Source organism: Microtus ochrogaster, unplaced genomic scaffold (genome assembly GCF_000317375.1).
Source record: "Microtus ochrogaster isolate Prairie Vole_2 unplaced genomic scaffold, MicOch1.0 UNK70, whole genome shotgun sequence".
Lineage (NCBI taxonomy): Eukaryota > Metazoa > Chordata > Mammalia > Rodentia > Cricetidae > Microtus > Microtus ochrogaster.
The window spans coordinates 653,231-680,145 of NW_004949168.1; the positions used below are offsets into that span (position 1 = coordinate 653,231).

The 26,915-nt window shown below is 41.5% G+C and overlaps 1 protein-coding gene across 1 annotated transcript; it reads left to right on the plus strand.

The window, feature by feature from the left end:
• Positions 1–10,316: 10,316 nt before the first annotated feature.
• On the plus strand, positions 10,317–23,837 carry LOC101979258 (dimethylaniline monooxygenase [N-oxide-forming] 5-like). The gene is given in 8 exon segments (XM_026777538.1): positions 10,317–10,451; positions 11,493–11,681; positions 12,044–12,206; positions 14,808–14,950; positions 16,187–16,386; positions 18,740–19,089; positions 21,093–21,184; positions 23,481–23,837. Coding segments are annotated over 8 exon segments (1,629 nt in total).
• The last annotated feature ends 3,078 nt before the right edge of the window (positions 23,838–26,915 follow it).

Genomic DNA, 26,915 nt, shown 5'->3' on the forward strand with positions numbered 1-26,915 from the left:
TGATTAAGGTCAATGAAAATTACAACATCATCTAGCTAAGGCCACAAATTACTCAGATTTCTTTAAAAAAAGAATAGGTTGAATGCCCTACTAAGTATAAACCATGACCAGCTGAGTTTCAAGTAGAAGCTGAATGGAAAACACACTGAGTAGTAAAAGACTCTGTTCATTTAGCCAGGGGATAATGGGTGGCTATTGTTACTCTAGCTAAAATCATCCCTGATGAGTCTGACTTCAAGACCTCTGCTTCCAGTCAGTTGGTAATCCAGGCCTGTTATAGAAAGTTAAAAATGACTTGGAAGTGAGATTTTCCCAGTGGCCAAGAGGCTAGGTAGTATTGGGTCATTCTGAGTCTTGGGGCCTTCCAGTCACCCAGAAAGCATGTCAGATCTTCTTTATTGAGATTCCATGCCAGTAGTATTTGAACACCTTCACTATGCCAGGCACCGGAATTAAAACAAAATGACCTTCCCTTCTGGTGAACTCAGCATGCTTTAGAGTACTAGTCATATCCTAGACAACCTAGGTGTTTGAACCCAGAGAATGATGGTTCTGGGATGGAGTTGGACAATAAAACAAACAAACAAACAAAAAACAGAACTCAGAGGTATGCTGGGAACCCCAAACTCCTGATCCCAGGTGCTGGCTTCACCAAAAAGTTGAACAACTGCATTCTGCCCTGTGCCACCTGCAATGTCCCAGTGAAGAAGTCAGGCTACATATACAAGGCTGGTATTGCCTTAGCAACACCTTGGAACTGTATGCTTGGCAACATACTGTTCTGTTTGGAGTACTTGAACAGTCACAAGTCTAGGGATGACATTATGCGCATGAAGCATTTGGAGTTCCGAGGAGTTAACCTGTGCTCTGCACTTCCCCATCAAGGGCCAGGCTACCGAGCAGGCCAGGTGAAGATCCAGTTACAAGCCAAGTCTTACACATTATGATGAAAACCTTGGAGCTACCTTATGGGCAGAGAGATTCGTCACTCATGATACTGACTAGTGCTTTTCCACAGAAGGAAACTGTGTATTCCTTTTAGAGCACTAAACATCTTAATTGCCCCTCAGGACACCTCCATTACCAACTCCTGGACTAGCTCAGAGCCTATATCATTATTACTCAGCCAGCAAGTCGCTGTATCCAAAAGACCTCTCAACATGGCTGCAGTTCAGGGTTCTGAAGTCAGTGGTTTCATAGCCAGTTTCAACTCTGAAGAAGTAGGCATCCATCCCGGTCCAGAGATCACCAGGGTTACAATAATGCATAGATGATAGCCCCATATCCCACTTGTACAAGGCCAGCCCTGACAAGACCAGGTCCTGAGAAAACCTGAGGACAAGACCTTTGAGTTTTGCAAGACCCAATTCTAGAGGACTCAAGTGCTGAAGATATAGATGATGGATTTGAGATTGAGGTTAGGTCTGTGTGGCTGAGAAGAACAAGACTTCGGGGTACCATCAAATCAAACTTGAGGAGAAACCAGAGTCTGAAGAGAAGTCAAGATGCTTGGAAGGCTTTTCCAGACTTTTATCTCAAGCCTGGATCTGAGAGAAACTTGTATTTTTTGGCCCAAAATACCCGGAAAAAAAGCCTTTCCCTGGCAGCAGGCCTCTGTGAACCCACAGATTACACGCTGACTGACCTTGACAAGAATCCATGTCCTGGCAAACAAACACTAAATCAGCCTGGTCCTGGCAGCTCCATAACACCGAGTCCTTGGCATGGAGTTGGCGACACCGTGCCACACCTGGGACTAAGCTTTTGATTCAGGACCTGCCATGGAAGCTGCACAAATTGCTGTGTAGAGCAAGAATACAAGGTTTCCTGGCGACAAGATTGGCACTGGTAGCTAAACCTGTGAATCTGATTTCAGAAAGACTCAGAAAGGCAAGAAAGGCCACAAGCTGGCTCGGTGGCTAAGAAGGTCGTAGGTGCTGACCAGTTATGACCATGATTTGAAGACAGTCCCAAAACCTAGTACTATAACTGCTGCGAGTATTTCTTCTTTTTTTTGTTAAGAGTATGTTTTGTGTGGATGTGTCCATGTGTTTATAACAATTTATTTTAGTTATGCTTCTCATTCTACCATGTAAATAATACTTATATACATACCTAAGTGTTAATTTTATATTATGTGTCCATCATAGCATTTGAGATGGGGAACATCAGAAGACGAACAACAACATACAAGTTTTAAGTCTCCTTTTTGGGGAATGGTTCAATGTTCTTTCTGTCCTCAGCAGAATAATGATGGTATGTTAAAGGAAAGGATTACATTTTCATTGACTTCGTTTTTTATAAACTTTATTATAAAAATTAACCAGACTCAAAGTCTACCCATCTCACTGAACCTCAATACAGTTAGAATAGCCTGACTGAAGATTAAGAATGGCTTAAGGGAAAGCATATGGATGCCAAATTAACAAACAGAGGTTAGTTTTACATGTCAGTTGACTGGATTAAAGGATGCCACGCTGGCGAAGCATTGTCTCAAAGTTCACCATGCGGTAACCCAATTCCTCTTCTGCTGGATGGGAAACAGGTGCTTTGGCATTTGATTAGAATGATTGAACTCAGGTGTGTCTATGAAAGTGTTTCCAAAGACTGGTATGAGACTCAAGGTTCCCCTGAGTTAGAGTGACCTAACTTCAGTGTGGACAGACCGCCATCCAATTGGCCAGGGGCATAAACAGAATAAAAGTGCAAAGGAAAGACGAAGTGATCCTTTCCCATTGGCTTGGAGTACTCTTCAGTCTCTGGACATCAGAACTCCAAGGTCTTGTGCTTTGGAACTCTTAGCAATTAAAATAGCAACTTTGTGGGTACAGCTTCCATGACTTTCTAGAAGGAACTATTCTGCAGGCAGCATCCTGGTCCTCTGGCTCTTAATCTACCCATCCCTACTTCTGTGACGTTCCTAAGTCTTGGGTATACAAGAAGCACTACAGATGTATTAACTGGGGCTGGGCACCACGTGATCGCTTTTCCTCTACATTTTGTTTAGCTGTGGCTATCTGCAGTGGGGAGGCTCCTTCTGTTGTTAGAAGAAGCTCCTTTGATAAGGACTGAGAGGTGCATTTATCTGTGGGTATAAGGCTGACTCCTTAGAATATAGTTAGTTAGAAGTTACATTGGTTTAGGAAGACGGCAGCAGTAGCTTCTCTAAGGTCTATGACCTCCCCAGCTGTGAATAGTTGGCTAGATTCACAGAATTACAGAAATGGATTTTTCTGCTACTGAGTTCCCCTTAAGTCCAGTTAGACGTCTATGGGTTACCCACAAGATAAAAGAGCCATGATTGCACCATTGGAGACATATCGCTGAACCAGTCACTTTTGGAATTCATAGGTTTTAATACTAGGTAGAACTATTGCTTGCTTTTCTTCCATGTAGCTCGCATAGCACCTTCAGATACCCTGAAAGCTAGCCCTCAGGGAGAAGCCTTCAAGGTCAGTTCCAGCTTGATTCCTGCAGATACTGTCTTATCTTTAATCTTACCTTTAAGTTCTGTGGTACAGCCTTACCAAGGGCAATGGTGACTGCCTATATTGATTGAGGAGTCCCTTAGACACCATTGGCCAACAAAAGATATTTCCAATGCCTTGCATTGGGAATTTTGTCAGTTTATGACTCTTTGAGAGAGCATTATCATTTCATATGCCCTAATTCCATTTCAAAATAAAAATTAAAAAATTGTGTGTGTATGTACCAAAGATAATTAAAGAAGACAAGATCATGAGTTTGATTGGGAATAGGGGGACATGGAAAGAGCTTAAGGGGAAAAAGGAGGGGTGTAATGATTTAAATACAATACTCACATATGAAATTCTCAAAAATTTTTTAATTAAAAGTTAAAAGAATGGTAAAAGACATGTAAGGCAGACTATGATCAAATGACATTTCATATATATATAAAAATGTCTCACTGAAACCCTATGTTTTATGCAACTAGCACAAACTAACAACACAAATATTTTGTAAAAGCAGAAATTCCCTGGATTTCAGGCCTTCGACTGTGGATGGAAAGCTTTACTATCAACTGTGGAGGATTCTGCCAGCATCACATGGTCTCAGGCTTGCTGGGGAATTCATCAACCTACATGGCCATGTAAACAAATTCCAACAAGGAGTCCCTTCCCATGCCTCTGCCTCTGTGCCTGCATCTGTCCACCAGTGTCCTGTTAGGGCTAGAGACTCCTAACACACAAAATAAGAAGTATATCCTGTTGGAAGTAGGTGCTCAAATGCCTTAGGATTGGAGGATCTTGACAAAATTTGCAAAGGAGAATTTAATTGTGCTTGAAAGTTCCTAAAGAGGAAGTTGGAGAGATAAATCTTTCTTGGAAGTGATTTTTGGCAGTTGTGTAGAAACAATTCACCTCTATCTGCAGTGATCATGACTTTTTTTTCTGAGAATCATAAAGGGTGGGTCCTTCTGGGAGCTTACAGAAAGATCCTGCCCTCTCATAAAAAAAGGGAGGAGATAAACATAAAAGAGGATTGAAGATGGGAAAAGCTACCCACAGCCCAGCTCCTCTAGAGTGGGAAGCCACCTGGGAAGCGGACCGCAAGGACTGGCCAAGGAGAGCAGACTGCAGCTTTGCTAACGGTCCCTGGGCACAGAAGCAACCCAACTTGAGGCACTAAGGACAGAAAAATCAACACTGCTGAATCCATTAAGGACAGACCGTAAGTTGTACAATTCTACTTTGGGGACATTAGGAAACTATGCTTGGCAAGCTACTTCCATAGATCCTCCTGCCTTCTTCTGACTCCTCTCCTAGATTCCTGTTGCACTGACTTCCATCACTCTTCTCCAGTTGCAAAATTATAGCCCATAACTGTCAGGATTTCTGATTTAAAATAGGTTTTTTTTTCTAGATTGGAACACAAGTTAAATAAATGACAATTATTTATTCTGGTAATGCAGCAATTCTCACTTTGGCACTTAGGTTTTACTATGCACCGTACCTACTGCCACACTGATGTGCATGGCTCTCCTTGATGTTCCAACCAAATCGTCCTCATAATAATTAAACTTTTGTTGGCTTTATGCTTGTATAATACAGAATGTTTTTATCAGAATTTCATACAGACAAAAAATTAAGAAAAGAGGAAAAATCAGAAACTATAGTTAATGGGATGAAAAGACTATATAAATCCAGGTAGGGAACCCAGCAGACTCATTTCCCAATAAATAGGTCAGGATGCCCCGGGCACCATTCCAAGAGAGATGCCTGTGTTCTTGTAGCCAGGGAGTAATAGATACAATAGAAACAGACAGAAAGGAGGTAAAGGAGATGTAAATTTATATGAAGAAAAGCTGCAAAAATAAGAAAGCTTCTGTTTATTTATAATAGTGGAAAAACCTAAAATATCAAGCTGAAAATTATATATGGAAAATTCTACAAAGATTAAGATTCAAAACTTGATTAAACAGGTTGCATATGCATATGTATGTATGCAAATATATAATCACTTATTAGTAAGAAATAGGATAAAAGCTGGGCATTAAGACACTACAATGGCTTTATTTCCCAAAGTACCCGCCTCCCTAGTCACTCTGAGCTACAGAATATGACTAACATTTCAACTTGATCAGGATTACTGTTTTTTCTTTTTGCAAACTATACAGCTGGGAGAATGAATTCTTCAGATAGCTTATTGTTTGTGTGGATGGCCACTATATGCATCATTCCCTTTAAGGACAAAAGAAACTGAGAGAGAGAGAGAGAGAGAGAGAGAGAGAGAGAGAGAGAGAGAGAGAGAGAGAGAGAGAGAGAGAATGGTCATGGGCTTGCTTCAGTTTCTAAAATAGACAACAAAGCCTTTTACTCACCTAAATTAGTGATCATTCTTCATCCCTAATAAAATAGAATCAGAATGTATGAATGTATAAGGGCTTAAGAGAGTGTCCAGAGGTTCAGATCACAGGCTGCAAAGGACCCCATTAAATTTCTAGCGCCTACCCGGTGGCTCACACCCATCCACAGGTGGCTCACACCCATCCATAACTCCAGTTCCATGGGACCCAACCCTTTCTTATCTGAGCTGGCCCCAGGCATGCAGGTGGTGCACAGACACACGTGCAGGCAAAACACTCACACATATAATTAATTTCTTCAGGGTCATAATGTAGAGTAAGAAAAAATGAACAAGAATACTCACAAACAGTCCTTAAAAATTTAAGTACGGTAGGGATCCCTCTATCATGACAGGACTAAAGGAAGCAGAGCTTGGACTTCAGGAAACTGAGCCTACTTATCAGTCATTGAGTTCCTACACTGCCCTCGGGCACTATGATGCTTACTGTCAGCGAATGGGATGTCCCCATATTCACCTAAATGAAGAAGAGATATGACACATCCTAAAAAAAAAATGTTAAACAAAGGAAAATTAGAATCCAGAGTGAAGTTCTAAGCTGTGTTTTGTCAGCCGTGAGAATAGAGGATATCGGTGAAAACTGCCGTTAACCTTGTGCGGAGAAGACCAGAACCTCTGTGCAAAAGGAGAAAGGAGCAGGAAGATATCAAAACAAGATGGTCACAATGTTGGCAGGCCAGAGGGAGGAGTCGTGTGAGAGACACAAAAGCATAAGGCAAAGCCTGGTTCACCAAGAGCCTTAGAAGCCAGGTAGAGGATGCAGAGATAATATTTATACCATGCTAGAACAGTCATTTTATTTTTTCCTTTTTATGGAAAATAGATTTTTTTAATTTTTTTATTTGTTTTACATACCAACCACAGCTCTTCCTCCCTCCGCTCCTTCTGTTCCCCCACCTCTTTCCTCATCCTCCATCCACTCCCCAGAAAGGGCAAGGCCTCCCATGGAGAAACAATGAAGCCTGGCCTATCAAGTTGAGGCAGGACCAAGCCCCTCCCCACCCCACCCTGCATCAAGGCTGAACAAGGCATCCCACCATAGAGAATAGGTTCCGAAAAGCCAGCTCATGCACCAGGGATAGATCCTAGTCCTACTGCCAGTGACCCCACAAACAGACCAAGCCACACAACTGTCACCCACATGCAGAGGACCTAGTTTGCTCCCATGCAGGCTCCCCAACTGTTGATCCAGAGTCTGTGAGGTCCCAAGAGCTCAGGTCAGCTATCTCTATGGGTTTCCCCATCATGATTTGACCCCCTTGCTTTCCCTCACTTCAACTGGACTGCCAGAGTTTGGTCCAGTGCTTGGCTGTGGATCTCTGCATCTGCTTCCATTAGCTCCTGGATGGAGGTTCTATAATGACAATTAGGATAGTCACCAATCTGATTACAGGAAAAGGCCAGTTCAGATACCCCCTCCACTATTGCTAGGAGTCTTAACTGGGGTCATCTTTGTGGATTCCTGGAAATAACAGATGAGATCTCCTTGGTAAACTGGGAACTGGGGGGTGTAGAGGAGAGGGGATGAGGGGATAGGTGAGTTAGGGGAAGGAGAGATGGAGAGGGAGGTCAGTTAAAGAGATATCTTGATAGAGGAAACCATTATGGGATTATGGAGAAACCTGGGTCTAGGGAAATTCCCAGGAAAATAGCTTCTTTCTCACATAATGTATCCTGGATATTGTTTCCCCTCCTTCTACTCCTCCCAATTCCTCCCAACTCCCCTCCCACCAGATCCATTCCCTTTCTGTCTTATTAGAATAGAACAGGCTTCTAAGAGATAACAATAAAACATAGCAAACTAAAATATGTAAGATAAAACAAAACTATCACATCAAAGTTGGATAAGACAACCCAACAGAAAGAAAAAAGTCCAAGTGGAAGTCCCAGAATCAGAGACTCACTCTTTCATACACTCAGGAATCCCATAAAAGGAAACACTAACCTGTGCTAGGAGCCCTGCATCCGCCAGAATCAGCATGGGCGTTTTGTAAAGAGGATGGCTCACTGCATGGCAGAGTCCCCTTGAGGTCCTTGCTTATGACAAAGGTCCTGCAAGAAGATCCCATCCTATCTCCTGTGATTTTCTGGAACGATGTCTGGGTCTGGGTGTCTCCTTTCTTGGTCTTGTAGCTGTTGCCACTGGGTTTTTTTTTTCTTCGATAATTTGGGCACAAGAAAATAATAAGAGAATGTAATGGGAAAATGGAGAATGTCAGAGAATTTGAAACGAATGGGGACATTAATGTTATGGCAATAGAGAAAAGTCCCTATGCTTCTTTCCACTCCTACTCAGCATAAGTCTATGACTACCCCAACTACTGCAAAGGAAACTGCATTATCTGAACCCCATAGAGAACCCTTAATGTGTCCTGTTGATTGTATTTTGAGAGGCACTGATCTCAGGAAATATTTTGCGGACAGCTGGTATTAGGAACTTCCTGGTACATTGCCTATGGGAAATTAGGAAACATCAGCTTACCCAGAGCAAGGCTTAAAGTCTACGTTTGTACCTAAAACAGGTGACATATGATCAAAGGAAGATAGGAAAGGTGGGCTTATAATTAAACCTAGAAAACTTATTATTCTGCATGGTGCAAGCACTGCATCAGGCCTCTTGCAGAATGGAAATGGCTCTTTCAGATTTGTTTCTTAAGACTCGATGTCTGGTGCCTTACAACCACAAAGGACAGCCAGCCAAGTTGTTTTAGATGGTATAGAAAGACTTAGTTGCTTACCATCCTCGGGGTCTAACTGTTTCCTGTCCAACCTACCAGGACATGTGGTGCTCTTGGAATGTAGAATTGATGGCCTGTGACATGGAAGGAGAGAGTGGGGTAGTAGACTTGGGGAACATTGCCATGAATCTTGAAAATTCTTGGGAACTGATATGTAAAGCCCATGCTTTGCAAGCCTAGCTGCACATAATGGTTTCATTATTAGAAGGGAAAGGAGACAGGGGAGGAGAATAAGGGGATGGGGTGAGTGAGAAGAGGGGGATGCTAGGTGAGGAGGAAGGGGAAACAATGGTCGATACGTAAAATAAATGGAAAAATATTATTTAAATAAAAAGAGGTTCTTTGTTAAAGAGACAAGAGATATCAGTGCAGCCCCATGCAGGCCCTGTGCAGGCTACTGCAGACTCTCTGAGTTCATATGAATTTTGCTCATGTTGATTTAGAAGGTCTTGTTATCTTGGTGTCCTTCATCCCTTCCGGCTCTTACACTCATTCCACCTCTTCTTCCTTGGAGTTCCCGAAGCCCCTATGGGAAGGATATGATGGAGACATTCTCCTTAGGGCTGACTGGTCCAAGATCGCTCACTCTCTGCATATTATTTGGCTGTGGGTCTCTGTATCTGTTCCCATCTGCTGCAGGAGGAAGCTTCTCTGACGATGGCTGAGCAAGGCACTGATCTATGAGTATAGCAGAATGTCATTAGGAGTCATTTTATCACTATGGGTTTTTGGTTTTTCTTTGGTTCTGTGTTATTCTTTTACACCCATAGTATTGGTTTTACCCTAGGTCCCTGGACTATCACTGTCTTTTCCCACAATCATCACCCAAGAGACTTAAAACCCAATAGACAGATTACTATTCGATCTTCCCATTATTTTTCCATCTCTATGCAGGTGCTAAAATACAATACATCTGACCCAAATGGAAGGAAGTCAAGTACAGAACAGAACTAAAGTAGAGTAAAAACAATACAAAAATAGGACTGTGGTACAACGATCCAACAAAAGCGTATGGCAACCTTGTACACCCTGCTAGCTATTAGTAAGCAGATTCTTGCACAACCTGACTGTTTAAAATCAATCTTTAATAATATAGTAAAATCTGGAATGTTTCTAGAATAAAGGGTTGCTTATCATCTTGAAATTCATTGCAAATCTTGTTTTGATCAGATGTTCTATTAAAAATGACCACACAGTCGTCTCTTGCACATGCAGGTGATTGGTTCTAGGATTTCTTACAGATGTCAGCATCTGCAGTGCTCATGTCCTATGTATGTAGCAACACGTGTGCATATAGTCAATCAACATACTTTAAAATTTGTCTGCCTTGCTAGTAATACCCAACAACTCCCCTAAATAGACTTTTGACTATGGTGTTTAGGGAGTAATGACAAGGAAAAAAAATCTCTGTATGTTCAGGAGAAATGTATATTTTAAGAAGATTTCCCATCTGCTGTTGTTTAAATATGTGGGTGTGTAGTGTTCTGAAATGGAGAAAAATAGTTATATCATATATAATTAAAATAAAATACGTATGCTAAGATAATATAAGGTAAGATAGAAGCAGTTAAAGTTGTGGCCCAAAAATAGGTCAGTGCTAAAATGAAGGGGGGTGGGACACTGACAAAGCAATGAACCTTGGTTTTGTTGCTCAGAAGTACGCTGAAATAATTCTTCTTAATTCAAGGGACCATGACGGTAAAAAAAATTGCAGTGATTGGGGCTGGAGTCAGCGGACTGGGCGCCATTAAGAGCTGTTTGGAGGCAGAACTAGAACCTACGTGTTTTGAAAAGAGCAATGACATCGGAGGGCTGTGGAAATATAAGGTAATTTTAGAAATATTTTCAGAACATGACATCATCAATGTGTATGAGAGTTGTTCTATTCAACTAAGAAATAAAACTGATAACATAAATTATTTCTTAAGTGTGCTTTCCAAATTAGTAATAAATATTTAAATAAATTTGAGATTCCTTGAGGCACAAGCCCAATCCTACTGTTTAATGCCCCTGGGAACTCCACATATAACACTTAGGATATTGATATGCAAATTTTGCATCAGAGTGCTGAAACTCCAAGAGCATGCAAAAGTTATTCTCCCTCTAGCAAACTTGTTATTAGTTGTGGCATTTTTTTCCATATCACAAAACCACCTATACGTTGTTTGTGTTGTTTGTTGGTTACTGGGAACACATGTCTCTACCATGAAAGGTGTGCTTCCTTACAAACGGAATCATCTTTAATAACTTAAAGGAGTGGGTCTATTCCAGAGTGGCTCCAGAAGTTAGAAGGGTGGAAGGGAAATCTCCACTTCAATGAGTCTTAGTGAAGCATAATACAGGATCATCGAAAACAGTTCTTACGAACGCACCACAGTTATCTTATTACTGCCATTATCATTTTTTATATTTTAATATACCTCATAGCTGCATGACTGCTTTAATATATCTCATAGCTGCATGACTCTTTTTGTTGTTGTTGTTGTTCCAAAGCAAATAAGCATTTTATTCTCTACCACACATATTCTCTTAAACAAATCCCTTCCATTGTGAGGCAGATTTTGTCCACTGGGAGTCTCCCTTCCAAACCTTCTTTGAGCTATTTTTGTCTCAGTTTGTGTGCATCCTTGGAGCCTGCTGTTTTCTGTTGTAAAATAATTATTGCTACCACAGAGTCATTCTCTATAAATAGAATTAAAGCAAGAGAACCCTCATCAGGAGATGAGACTAACTCCCTCATCCTGCTGAATGACTGTCGTAACACCTGAAAACCAAATCATGACTTCTCAAAGAAAAGTATACCAAACATCACACTTCTGGTCACCCCTGACACATTCTGGAAACCAAGGGTTGTTTTGTTTTCTTTAGGAGATACCAGAAAATGGAAGACTTGGGATATACAAATCTTTGACCTGCAATACGTCCAAGGAGATGACAGCCTTCAGCGACTACCCCATCCCCGACCATTACCCCAACTACATGCACAACTCCAAATTGATGGAGTATCTCAGGATGTACGCCAAGCACTTCGGGCTCATGAAACACATCCAGTTCCAGGTAAGACATGAAACCTGCCCACCACATGCTCATTGGTCGAGGCAGAGTCTGCCCTGCCAGAGCCAGCTACCCCGCCAGATGAGCACCATCCCAGCTGGAACCTGAATTCCAATTTTTGGTTAATTTTGTAAAGTAAAAATAAAGGTCATAGGAAATAAAAACCAATGCATTTTGTGCTCTAAGAAGTCATAGCATTTTAAAAATGGACATTGTAGGAACCTTATGTGCACACAACTCCTAACCACCCAGGAGCCGTGCATAGAGCTACTTTACCTACTTTAACATAAAATTCTACAGAAGGGAAAAGAAGCAAAAGTGGATAAAAATGTCCTAGAACTCAGGCTTTGCTCCTTGTTTCCTAGACAAAGGTGTGCACAGTGAGGAAACGCCCTGATTTTTCATCCTCTGGCCAGTGGGATGTTGTGGTGGAAGCTGATGGTGTGCAGAAAACATACATCTTTGATGGGATAATGGTCTGCAGTGGTCACTACACTGAGAAGCATATTCCTCTACAGGATTTTGCAGGTATTTCTCTGCTGTGTGTGTGAGAAGACTCTTAGAATTCTATTTCTTTTAAATTAATTAATTTTTGCATCCCTTTCTTCCTCCTCTCCCAGTCCCTCCCTCCACCTCTCCTAAGTGATAGCCCCACCCACCCCCACCGCAACACCATCCATTCCTCCACTTCTGTTCAGAAAAGAGGTGATATTCTCCCATGGATATCAACCAAACATGCCGTATCAAGTTTCAGTAAGACTAGGCACCTCCCCATATATTAAGGCTGGACAGATCAACCCAGTATGAGGATGAGGAGTAGGGTCTCAAAAGTTGATAAAAGAGTCAGAGACAGCCCTTGTTCCAACTGTTAGGAGTCCCACAAAAAGACCAAGCTACACAACTGTCACATATACGCAGAGGTCATAGAAAAGTCCCATGCAGGCTCCCTGGTTGTCAGTTCAGTCTCTGTGAGCCCCTATGAGCCCAGGTTAGTTGATTCTGTGGGTTTTCTTGTGATATCTTTGACCTCTCTGGCTCCTACAATCCTTCCTCCCTCTCAGGCACAGGATTCCCCGAGGTCTGCCTAATGTTTGGCATCTGTTTCCATCAGTTGCTGAGTGATGTCTTTCTGATGACCATTGGGCTAGGCACCAATGTATGAGTATAGCAGAATATTGTTAGGCATCATTACATTGGCATATTTTGCCAGTCATGTTTGGTCCTACCCTAGGTCTCCAGACTATCCAGTCTCTGGATCCTGGTGCTCCAGACAGTGTCAGGGGTGGGCTCACTCTGGAGGCATAGTTCTCACTCTACGCCAGTCATTGGTTGGCGACTCCCAAAATCTCTGTATCACCCTTACCCCAGCGTGTCCCATAGGCAGGACAGACTGTAGATTGAAAGTTATGTGGCTGGGTTGGTGTCCCAATCCCTCCACTGGAAGCCTTGCCTGGTCACAGGAGATGTCCAGTTCAGGCTACATACCCTTATTGCTAGGAGTCTTAGCTTGTATATCCTTGTATGCAAGGTCACCCTTGTTGATCCTGGGAGTTTCCCTTGCACTGGGTTTCTACCTCACCCTGAAATGCTCCCCTTTGCCAGTCGTCTCTTTCTGTACTTTCAATGCCTATCCTATCCTAGGCAATGGACGCAGGTGTTTATTTAGAGGGGCACAAGAGAGGGTGTCGTAAGTTCATAGAACAGAGGGAAGATCTAGCAATAGAAGTGAAGATTGAACTGGAAACCAGAGTTTCTCGGACAAACAAGATCTGAGAGAGACTTTCACGGAAGAGAAAACAGTGTGTAAAAAGCAGAAGATGGGGATAACGTGGAGAGAGCTCGGGGATTGGCACCCATTTGAGGTGCCTAGGTTGGAAGAAGTGTATATGCCGGGCGGTGGTGGCGCACGCCTTTAATCCCAGCACTCGGGAGGCAGAGGCAGGTGGATCTCTGGGAGTTCGAGGCCAGCCTGGTCTACAAGAGCTAGTGCCAGGACAGGAACCAAAAGCTAAGGAGAAACCCTCTCGAAAAACCAAAAAAAAAAAAAGAGTCAATGGAAAAGCATTATGGGGTGTGTGTGTGTGTGTGTGTGTGTGTGTGTGTGTGTGTGTGTGTGCTCACGCATGAGTGAATGCACATGCGTGTAGGAAAAGCAAGTATATAATCAAGTTTGTACTATGTAAAGATAAGTTTACATTAATTGATAGGGGAAGATGGTTGAGTCAGGAGCATCAATGAGAAAGAGTTTAAACTGTCCATTTAAGAGATGATGATGATAAAGACTCAATAAAACAATGGAAGTAGGATTCAGTGGAGAATAAAAATTTGGAGATATTTTAGAAGTCTTTGGCACACTCAATGCATCGTAGAACTTTATAATTTATGGCAACTGTATTTTTACAATATATTTTTTTTTCAGAATGCTTTGAAACTTCTAATATCCCAGGTTTGTAGTGTTAAAAAGAGTGGCCACTAGCCAAATGTCACTGATGACCACTTGATATGTGAAGGACACAAAATTAAGATGTTTCCTTTGCAAACTAATCACCACACTTAGAAAACACAGTAGGCGCATATAAATAATCACATTAATAACCTTACATTAACTATATGTTAGCATCTCAGAGTATCCTGAGTTATGTAAAATATGAAGTAAGAATTGCTATCATTCCCATCACTTCTGGGCTGCTGGGAAGCTTAAAACTGTGTATGTGGTTGCCATTCAATTGCTTTTGAATGACACTGATGTATCCTGCTAAGCATCTTTACAAGTTTGTCGATTTTCAAAATATAAAAAGTGAAGAAAAAGTCTCACATCACGGAATAGAAAATGAGAAAACTACAACAACATTAGAAGGTGGCAAAGAGTTGACATATTGAATACATCATAAATGGCTATAATTTTATTGACTACTTTTTAAAATGTGCTCTGGTTTTAGTTTTGGCTGAATAGTCGCTGCTGTTGATTGTTTTCTTCCTTTGTGGAGAATATTCTGTAATAGTTGCACAAGGTCCAAGTACAAAGAAGAGAATTAAGTAACGTGAACTTCAAGTTCAGGAATGAAATTTACCAACCAGTGTTTTCCAGTTCTGCTTGTGACTTGAGGAATCTGCCTCCTTCCTTCACAGGAATCACCCAGTTCCAAGGCCGCTATTTCCACACCTGGGAATACAAGCACCCAGGCAACTTGGAGGGGAAGAGAGTGGTCGTGGTTGGCATTGGAAATTCTGGAGCAGATGTGGCAAGCGAGATCAGTCGCGTCGCTGAACAGGTCTGGTGTCAATTCTGCTCTTGGGTGTAACCTTGATACCGGAAGAGAATGTGTGAGTGTAGGCTTCCTCCGGCTTTAGCAGTGATGTTCCCATTTGAACTGCAAGGGCGTGCTTTTCTATGGACTAACTATGCATAAGAGAATAAAGAATCCCAAGTGGCCCTACTCCAGGACCATAATGCACTGGAGTCGTGGAAGGAGCAATCTAACTAGAGTTAGGCAACTTAGAATTAGCTACAGGGAATTTCAAAGTGAAATGAATCTTACAGAAGACACTGTTCTCATGTTGGAAATGAAGTTTAAAGAGCAGTGAATATACACAAATCTGAGCATTTAAGATATATTGTTGATGTGTGTGTGTGAAGTTGTTAAGAAAAAGGGAAAAATTCCACAGACTCCACTGAACTATGAACAAATAAAAAATAGGGGAAGAGGAACCATCCTTCCGTAGTAAGTATTGCTGAGTGTGGAAGGCCATCTGTACAATTCAAAATTAACTTCCTTATTTTGATTCCTTTATTTTGATTCATACTTTATCGAAAACAATACAAGATTTCCAATACTGAGCACTTTTTGTAAAATAAGTGACTCATGTCATGATTCTGGGGCACATGAGCCACAGATCTCCATGACAACGGCATCACTCTAATGATTATAGCATCAATAAAAAAAAAAAACTTCATTTCAAGATTTTGTTAAGTCATACAAAATAGAACAAACTACTTATCAAAATGTACCTTCCCTTCTTTTGCATTGCAAACCTAATTTCCCAGTTGTGAAAGTGAGAAAACTCCAGCGTGGATTTCTGTACCTGGCGTGTTTCAGTCCTAGAAGCCGCATTCCCGTGCTCTCCCTCACTTTGAAAGTTCACCTGAAAGAACTTACACAGGATCTGAATACAAACTAACACTCAACTTAATAACCTATTGTGTTGTAGGGTTTTCCCCGTATTTTGGGACTTCACATGCTCCAGACATCTAACATAGCTGAAGCAAACATCACAGGGAAAGAAGACTCATGGCATACGCTAAATTAACTAAAATGACTTCCAGTAATTGGATCTCTTTATAAAGTAGGGGCAGCGAAAAGAAGCTGGCTAGGTGGACAAGGCAATATGAGCAGTTAATTCCATTCCCTTGACAGCCAAACAAAAACAAACAAAAAAACACTCCAAAGATCTGAGACCAGAGTGATTAGCAGCTAAATACTTACTAGGCAACCACTCCTCTCTTTAAGGTTTTTCTCAGCACAAGACGAGGGGCATGGATATGGAACCGAGTTTGGGATAATGGGAATCCTATGGATGCCACGCTCTTCACTCGTTATAATAGAGCTGTCCAAAAGATCTCCCCCAAATTCCTGATCAACAGACAAATAGAGAACAAGTTAAACTTGAGGTTTGACCACGCCAATTATGGACTGAAGCCTCAGCACAGGTAATGTTTGGAATTTTAAGTAGACAATATCTTTAAGCTATTGGACTAAGTCTCTAAGTACATGAAGGGTGATAGCATTCATTTCTCAGGGCATTTGTTTTTATGGCAAATACCCAAATTATTTCCTTCCTACTGAGGGTTCTTTGTTTTCCCACCAAGGTGCACAAAGAGTTGTGCAGAGTGGGGAAGTAGAGACTTTAAAACGTGTCTTACTTGAAATTCGTAAAAGGTGGCTTTGTCACATTCTCCTGCTTTCTTGCCATCGTGTGTCGACGACTTCATGTTCACTCTCTAATTAAAAACTCTGATTCCATGCTCACCGTCAAAGCCATCATCAGTCAGCACAATTCATTATCCACATATAACAACCTGTGGCCACTGATCTCTTCACCTGACCTGTCTTTCTGTCCTGTCCCTTTTGCCTGACTCCTAGCCTCGGTCACCCTACTCCCGACCACTGCAGTGTGTATAGACATCTTCCCAAAACTCATTCTTAGCTTTTTTCTCTCATCTCGTCCTACACTAGCCAGTTCTCAGGCCCAATCCTGCCCACCGTTCCATGTCTCCCTTCTCTAATTCTTCCGTGTTCATGGCTGCTTTTCCTCTATTTTTTTTCTTCTTTCTTCCAAAAGACATCTAAGACTTGATGTTGCTGTGTGCTCACTCTCGGTCCTATTTTCTTTTCATCCTAAGGAGCTCCCTGTACTGAAGTTTCAGACCCCATAGCTGGAGAGTTGGCTCGGTGGGTAAGGGCTCCTGCTCCCAACCCTGATGACCTGAATTTCATCCTCAATCCACATGATGGAAAGAGAGAACTGACTCTCACAAGTTACTCTCTGACCTCTGTAAACAGAGACTGATTGTTCATTTCCCAGTCACCCAGACCTAAAAAAAATCACACAGAAACTATATTAATTACAACATTGCTTGACCAATAGCTGAGGCATATCACTGGCTAATTCATATCTTAAATTAACCCATTTCTGTTAATCTGTGTATCGCCGTGAGGCTTTGGCCTACCAGTGAAGGTTCTGGGCATCTTTCCCCTTCAGCAGCTACATGTTGTTTCAGCCTATTCTGTCTATATATCTCTGTTCAGATTTCCTGCCTGGCTTTGCTCTGCTAAGCCGTTGGCCAAAGCAGTTTTATTCATTAACCAATGTTAATAAAACATATTCACAACCTACAGAGGGGAATCCCACATCAGACCTTCACACGTGTACTGTGGCACACTTGATGTGCACACATACACATAAGTAACTAAATGTAAATTTTTAAAATCCCAGGGAAAAATATAATAAAAGTTTAAATTAATGAAAACAGAAAATCATTGTTAAGAGATACCTAGAAGAAATTATGCATAGTTTTTATCCAAACTTAGGTCAGAGTATGACTACAGGTTTCTTTTTATATATAAAGTATCAACAATCTATGAAATATGTTTAATAATATTACTTTTGTGTCAGTGTACCCTGGGACTCTGATTCCCTACAGCTAATTCATAGCTCAAACCTTAAACTGAAATTTATGAAAGGTCTCACTGTCACTGATCACCAACATTCTCATTGAAGATTCATTCTTTAGGTCTTTAACGTTATTAGCAACTAGGGCTAGAAGGGTAGTTCAGCAAAATAAAGACACTTGCCACCAAACCTGACAATCTGGACCTGGAAGCCACGTGGTAGAAAGAGAGACTCAGCTTCCACATGTTGTCCTCTGACCTCGACATCCTCGCATGCACACACACATAAATAAGCAAATAAATATAATTAACCAACAAATGCAAGGAAATATGAATGACTAACTAATGTCAACCTAGTTTACATAGTATCAAAAATAAATAAATGCATCAAAATTAACATACTTTGTAGTGCACACCTTTAGTTCAATCACTTAGGAGGCAGAGACAAGCAGAACTCTGTGGTATCTGTGTGTTCAAGAGCAACCCGAGCTACAAAGTGAGTTCCAGGTCAGTCAGGAATGTATAGTACATTTCTGTCTCGATAAACAATTAACACATTTGATTCTTCATAAAAATATTATTATCTAAAGGTAATCAGTCTGCACTAGCAAATCTGATATGGTCTTGTATCATCATTAGTGTTCTACCACTAGGAAAGTGAGATCGAACTGTTTTATGGTCTGTCCAAGGCCCCATAGGGGGTAAGAGACTGAGCAAATATTGAGATTCAGTTCTGAATCAGAAAATCGGGTCTTTCCTAATGAACTACATTGCCTTCTGAGGATGCTGAAAAGAAGAATAAAAATGGTGTAAGCTATGCAACCCTTTCCAGAGCTTTTGCCTATACTACATTTTAATTAAGATGTCGTATATTCATCTCTCGATACACAGAATTCTTGACCACCGAACGGTGTTTAGTGATGACCTGCCAAATCGCATCATTATTGGAAAAGTGCAGATAAAACCAAATGTGAAAGAGTTCACCTCAACATCGGTCATCTTTGAGGATGGAACTGAGGAGACCATAGACGTTGTCATCTTTGCCACGGGCTACACTTTGTCCTTCCCTTTCTTGCACGACGAACCAACTGTCGTGGACAGCCAGTACTCCATGTTTAAATTCGTCTTCCCTCCTGGGTTAGAGAAGCCGACTCTAGCTTTCATTGGCATCATCCAGCCAGCTGGCGCCATCATCCCTACATCAGAGCTCCAAAGCCGATGGGTTGTGCAAGTGTTCACTGGTATGTACTGATCTCCCACGACTACAGTGTGTTCCAAATGCTCTGTGATTTAAGACTCACTCAGCGGTCTTCTATTCCGTTGATTTTTCTCATTAGATAAAATTATCTGAAATTTGACCATTAAAAATGAACTACTAGCCGGGCGGTGGTGGCGCACGCCTTTAATCCCAGCACTCGGGAGGCAGAGGCAGGCAGATCTCTGTGAGTTCGAGGCCAGTCTGGTCTACAAGAGCTAGTTCCAGGACAGGAATCAAAAAGCTATGGAGAAACCCTGTCTCGAAAAATCAAAAAAAATAAATAAATAAACTACTATAGCCAGGCGGTAATGGCGCACGCCTTTAATCCCAGCACTCAGGAGGCAGAGGCAGGTGGATCCCTGTGAATTTTAAGACAGCCTGGTCTACAGAGAGAGTTTCAGGACAACCAGAGCTAAACAGAGAAACCCTGTCTTAAGAAACCAATAAACACAAAAACAAATAAATAAATGAAATGACTTTGGGTTCTTCTGAAGGTTTATATTTCATTTTTAAGAAAATTCTACTAAAAATGAAAACACCCAAACAGTAAAAATTACAAAAGCAAAAAGAAATTATAATGGGGTTATATTTTATACAACTGCCTATTCATTTACTGCTTCTCAGCAGAAAACCAACTTAGGCGAGGTTTACAGAAACATACATTGACCACGGTTAAAAATCAAACAAGGAACAGACCACATAGGACACATCTCGGAAGTGTAGTGAAGCCATTTTGTTTCCTTCCTTTGAGCAAATAGAATAATAGGTTATGAGAATATTTGGGACAGGAAAGTTCAAGCAGACAGTGGAGTGATGCGGGGGAAGAAAGGGTGGGTGGGGAAAGGGTTGGCCGAAATGAAGTGTGCAGGAACAAGCTAAATGGGAGCCTATGATCTGCGACACAAGGAAAAGTATGTAAGGTGGCAGTAGAGCATGGAAGAACGGGAGGAGAATGCTGGGAGATGTGCCCTGTGCGGTGTGTGGCTCCTTTCTCCCACAATCGTGTGAACTGAACCCTCATTTTACTGCCATTTTCTTCACTGAATACATAGCACTCTTTTCTACTCAATATATGCATACGGACATATGGACATACATATCTACAGCATTTTTGTATTGATGGCCACTTAGAATTATTATAGGCAGTAACGTCTGGACAAGCTTGCACGTGTATTTTATTGAGTGTGCGTCACCTTTCCATTTCCTATATTGTCGGAGAATAATTGCTGTTTCACAAGGTGTGCATAAGTGTATGGCAGTGACTGAAAGTCCTACATGACATTTCACTTCTCCAGCTCTGCCCCTTTCATGATTTGCATGCTTGTGTTTGAAACGTATTTTGAAATATTTGAGGGTACTTGTGCGATCCGTGAGGCACCAAGCAGATAGTTTATAAGCAGCGTGCCTACCACTCTTTGGCCTGCCTCCCTAGTGTTATGTAACATTCCGTTTGCTGAATCTTCCTTGTCCCTGACACACTTACACATACAGAATTTCCATCTGCAATTACTTGTTCTCCTTTCAAAATGTAGTCATTGCTGTTGGAGACATTTTCCATCAGTGTCTACTTTCAGGAATGCACTATGAAAACTAAGAGATGTTCTTAACTCAAAAGACAGAAACATTGCATTTGGGATGTAAGCTCAATGCTAAGCAACATTCAAATAAGAGAAACTTTGAGTCAGGTTCCAGTATAGCCTGGGCATCTTTGGAAGATTACAAGACATGTTAAGCATCCTTCATAGTATTTAGGGATGTTAAGTGTACATTTAAACTAAGAAAAGTTTAAACAGCTATTTATCTTAAAGGGAAAGCTGGCCTCCCTAACTGACATCCTGGACATGATGGTGGAGAGGAAATTCTCTTCCTTTGAAATTCTTTACACTTAACACTTTGATTAGAAACTGTATAAAGGCCTGATGATTCTATTCATTTTTTTCTTTATTTGTGTGCCTCGGTCCTCATGTCAATATCTTGTTTTCTCAGGACTGAAAAAGTTGCCCTCAAAGAACGACATGATGGTTGACATCAACAGAAAGAGACGGAAAATGACCAAAGAGTAAGGAACTTAATTTTTTGTTAAAACAAACAAAACCTGTCCTTGGGGAGACATGTGATTTTGTTTTCTTTTTTTATAGTTTGCACCTACTTGAGCCCTAAGAAGATAATCTTAGTTCAGTGAGATCGTGTTCGGGTTTTTCTAAACATGGGTCTGATTGTGAAATATAAATCAGATGTGATGTATTAAATAACCACAGAGCACTGTGTCTGCATGATGAGGAGAATGCAGTTCTCCCTAAACCTAGACAGACCAGATATGCCGCTTCTCAGTGTTAACCCAAAGACCCCAGGCCCACAGACCACAGAGCCAAACTGCACAGCATATTAACTGCATCCCTAGTCACAGTAGCTAGGTTAGGGAAACAATGCCTGTGTCCAGGGGGGATAGCGGGAAAGTGCATTATATTCGCAATTGAGTTTTTAGCCTTAAACACAAATAAGTTATTTCATTGGCAAGAGTACGGACGTAAGTGAAAAAGACATTGTTTTGTACTTTTCTCTCATTTGTGGGTCCTAGATATTATAGATATGTAAAATCATCTGTGCTGGTGACATGAAAACAGAAACAAGACAGTGTGGGTGGTTGAGGGGACTGAGTGCAGTGTAGGGAATAAAGAGAAGGGCAGCTAGTCAGGGAGTCATGCCCAAAGTGCTTTATATATTTGCATGAAAAGGCAGGTATGGCCGGGCGATGGTGGCGCACGCCTTTAATCCCAGCACTTGGGAGGCAGAGGCAGGCGGATCTCTGTGAGTTCGAGACCAGCATGGTCTACAGAGCTAGTTCCAGGACAGGCTCCAAAGCCACAGAGAAACCTTGTCTCGAAAACCCCCCCCCCCCAAAAAAAAAAAGAAAAGAAAAGGCACGTATGTAACCCTGGATAATTTTAAAGAAATTAAAATGGCAGAACAAACGAAGGAGGGTTCATGAGATCCAGAAGACAGCATTCTGCAGCCCTTCTCTTCATCGTCTGGGTTCCCATTCTTTCCGCCCCCTCCCCCTTGGAGGGGATAATGCAAATGCCCTGTTCAGGGCAGAGCACCACGCGGCGTCCCTGAATTCATCACCTCGTTACAGAGAGAAACTGTCTAATTAAGGCTGAGAGCAGCAGCCTTTGTTTATGGTGGAAACGTAAATGTTTAGAAGGCAGTTTGGAGTCACGCAAATTTAACTCCACAACAGCGCATTCTCTCCTGCTGCCTCTTTAGTCGTGGGGTTTTTACCGGGTTTATAGCAGGAGGTATGAATGTCTTCCTGTGAAGCAGGCCTCAGATCCATTCAGAGGGCCCCTGGTCACCCCCACAAGTCTTGCCGCTATTAGGCCGGTGGACACAGCTTGCCTGGCAGGTAGATGCTGGCATTCCCTACGGTTCCCTACTCGCTATGTAGCCCAGGCTGACCTTGAACTCATGGTGATTCTCCTTCCTCAGCCTCCTGAGTCCTGCAACTACAAATGTGTGCCACTGTGCCTGCTTGTAGAGAGGCTTTTAGTCTTCAGGCCTTTGGTTCTCTGAAAATAGTAACTCATGTCTATCTAGGGATATTCAAAAGAAAAATTTGGGGCTGGAGAGATGGCTCAGTGGTTGAGTGCTGCCTGCTCTTCCCAAGGTCCTGAGTTCAACTACCAGCAACCACATGGTGGCTCACAGCCATCTGTAATGGAGTCTGGCGCCCTCTTCTGGCCTGCAGGCATACAGACAGAATATTGTATACATAATAAATAAATAAATATTTTTTTAAAATATTTATTTATTTATTTATTTGTTATGTATGCAATATTCTGTCTGTGTGTATGCCTGCAGGCCAGAAGAGGGCACCAGCCGTTAAAGGCTAGGCTCACAACCATAAATAAATATTTTTTAAAAAAGAAGAATTTGTGCACAGAATCAGTATATGGAGAAGATAGTTTATGTAACTTAAAAACATAAAGTGACCAATGGAGTCTCATACACTGTGATTTATATATTCTTTGTTAATTTGATTCATACCATGGAACTGGATTCTGTGACTAGGAGGGGAATCCACTCATTAAGCGTTTTCTTTTTATATATGTCAGTCACCGTTTTCTTTTTATATATGTCAGTCACTCTCCTGAACACTTGGGAACTTTAAAGCCGTCAGGGATTTTACATCAGGTATTGGGAGGCCATAGTATGCTAAGGGAGTGGAGGCAAATGTATGAAATTAAGATTTAATGAGTGTAAAATAGTGAAATCAACAAGACAGTAAAAGCAAATTCTACTGAAAAGTCAGGGAACAGCCCCGTGACTGAGACCTGATGCTTCTGTTTCTCTTCTCACCTCAGCTTTAGGAAGAAAAGCCCCGAAGACTTTCGTCATGTTCAGTTCATCGACTACATGGATGAAATTGCTTCAGAGTTAGGGGTCAAACCCAACCTGCTCTCTCTCTTCCTCTGGGATACAAAGCTGGCCAAGGAGATTTTCTGCGGTCCCTGCACCTCCTACCAGTACCGTCTCCAGGGCCCCGGGAAATGGGCTGGGGCTCGGGCAGCCATCCTCACTCAGAGAGAAAGAATGCTCAAACCCCTGAGAACCCGGGCTCTCAAACACTCTCAGGCCTCCCTCTCTCGTCTTTTCTGGGTCAAAAGTATCTGTGTTGTCTTCTTTTTCTTTGTTTCCCTGTTAGCTATCGTGCATATCACAAGTCGTTAACCTCATATTGACATAGATATTTATGAAGCTAGAGAGTAAACTATTGTTATTTAAACTGTATGTCATAGGATCTATTAAATATGGAGAAACATGTCTATTAGACTAGTTCACAAATGAATTTTCAGGCACCGAACAAGATTCTTTCAATAATGACTTCATGAGGGGAGGTGTGAAAAGGTGCAGATTGTTACCGTTTCATTCCAAAAGTACTTTGAGAAGTTTGTCTATAACGTGGCCATGAATAATAATTAAAAGTGAGATGAATTTGATTTAATAAAAGATCAGAGAGACTATTTAACCAGGAGTAAACCTTATTTAATAAAAGACAGACTATGTAACCAGGAATAAACCTTAAAAGTACATCTTATGGTCTCAAAACAGTCTGACCTCCCCCACCCCGAAAATCGTAGCTGTTTCGAGCTGTGTTGGGTTGGGTGGTTGATTGTTAGTTTTAAGACGGGGTCTCAGTGTGCATGTAGTCTGGAATGGCCTCATATCCATGCAATTTACCACAGTGTGTGGGGATTATAAGCCAGTGCCCGGCACTGGACCCTCTTGACAAAGAATCTTCAATAGAAAAATAGGAAATTCATTAACTCGTCACGTAATCAAACTGCTCTACTTGCAAACGTGCTGCAGATCAACCTGCGGCACTGCAGCTCCTGGTTTGGTGCACTAGGAAGGCCGGTGCCACTGTCTAGCATTGCTGCCGGAAGGTTGGGCTTGAAGGAAACTGAAGAACCACCTGAGAAAACGAAGAAAGGCCGACATTCCCAATAAATCTTAGCTCCATTCCAAAGGAAAGCTGAACTGCAGGGCCATAATGATCAGATGAAAATATCGGAACCTTGGATGACAATTCTAATACCAATGAGGGGATTTTAAGATATACTATTATATGGTCTTATTGAATATTGTGTGGTATAATAATATTATATTTATGTAGCAGAATATTCTTATTTCTAAGAGGTAGGCAAAAGTAGGAGTTAAGTACCGTCATATGTACATTTTATTTGCAATAGATGTATAAGTTTATCTGCATGTAAGGGACGGACAGGGACAGAGCAAGGGACACAGAAGGAAAATGCTAGGGGCAGAACTGCCACCACTTGTGATTCTGGTTAAAAGTTGTGCAGCTGTTCATAGCTGTAATCTTTCAGCCCTTATGTAGACTTAAGAAATTGAAAATAAAAGATAATAATTTAAAAAATCTTCTGCAATAATTTATGTACTAAAATGAGGAAGAGGTTTCTATGGGAAATTCTAATCAGTGACCACACGGTAGTGAAAATACCTCCCATGACAGCCTTGGTCTTGATGCTCTGGGACACGAAGATTGCAGAAGACCATTCCCTATGAAACCATTTCCCATCATTCTTTAGTCCTTTTGTTGTGCAGCTATTTCCTGCACACTGAAAAATTCCTTCCTGAAGGGAGGAGGGAAGGGAACGCCACAGGAGAATATGGAAATGATGAAACTTGCAGGACTTAGGAAGCTCCTGCAAAGAATGGCACTCACCAGGCAGGCCCTGGTCCTGGCTGGAAAGGCCATAAACAATAGCTTTACAAAGGAAACTCCAGTGGGAATACTTGCAAGCTGGGCAGAAAGCTCCAGAGACGCATCAGCAGTAGTAGGATAGACTTTTGTTTGGTGAAGCCTCAAATGTATCTCAGATTCAGGACTGGTAGAAATTCCAGGTACCTGGCTTATGGCAGTGGGGGAAAGGACTACATACGGGATTGCCAAATTCTGTTTATATCCCATTCTGTCACTGAACTCACACTGAGAACCAGAAAAGTGTCTTCTCAGACTTTCTTCTTGCCTGTGTTTCATTATCAATGCCTTCAGTTAAGGATTTCAAGGCAATGATCTTGAAGTCACATATACCTTTTGCAGCAAATCATTTTACTGAGCTATAGTAATCTAAGCCAGCCTAGGTATGCACTGAGGATGTAAATCTATCCCAGCCTAGGTATGCACTGAGGAAAAATTGAATGGAGTATTCAGTCCAAACATCATTTCTTAGAGCCACAACAAATTGCTTCTGCCTTGGACCTTTGACACAGGACCTGTGTCAACATCACAACGTATATTAAGTAAATTGAAGCACAATGCATTGCTTACTCTTTAGATTCAGAACAAAACTTTAGTGCAAGTCAATACTGTCTCCTTCCCCTCCATGAACAGCCTTACTCATTGGCATAAACAGAGTCTGCATAAACATCGGTTCACTGGCTGCCCAGACCCAAATAATCACACAGAAACTGTATTAATTTACAGCACTCTGTCGCCAGTGGCTCAGGTACAGTTCTAGCTAGCTCTTACATCTTAAATTAACCATTTCTATTAGTCTGTGTATTGCCACATGGCTATGGCATTACCTCATTTTCTACATGTTTTGTTTCCTCGGTGACTGGCTGGCATCTGACTCTCTGCCTTTCCTCTTCGTAGAATTCTCCTAGTCTGGCTGCCCCATGGATCCTTCCTGTCTGGCTACCAGCCAATCAGCATTTTATTAAACTAAAGAGTGACAAATCTTTACATCATACAAAAACATTATCCCACAGCACATTGGCCCCTTCTTTGAAGATCAGAAACCTGGCAAGTAGACAATACTTAAGGCCAACCCCAACATCAAATCACAGATAATCTTCCATTCTAAGCTGTACTAATTAGAACTTGCCAGAAGCTCTTTCTTGCTCTCCTCTGTCCTGCTTTCTCAAATCAGCAGCAGTCACTAATAAATGGCACTTGCAGGTGTAGCATGACCCAAACCCTGATCCTGTTCTGAAGGGAATGACATGCATTAATCCTTATTGTTATCTTTGGGAGTGTTCACAGTGTGATCTGCTCTAAATTTTCATTGTCTTGTAACATAACATTACAAGAAATGTATATCTGCATAAAAAGTAATATAGTTAAAGTACTTTGTCAATACTTTTCTTAAATACCCACTCATTTAACTTTTCAATATATTTTCCCTCAGCAAACTTACCAACTTTTGTCATATAAAATCATATGAAGCTGATTCCTACCTTTGTGTGACTAAATTTAGTCATGTCTCAATAAGAATTCAC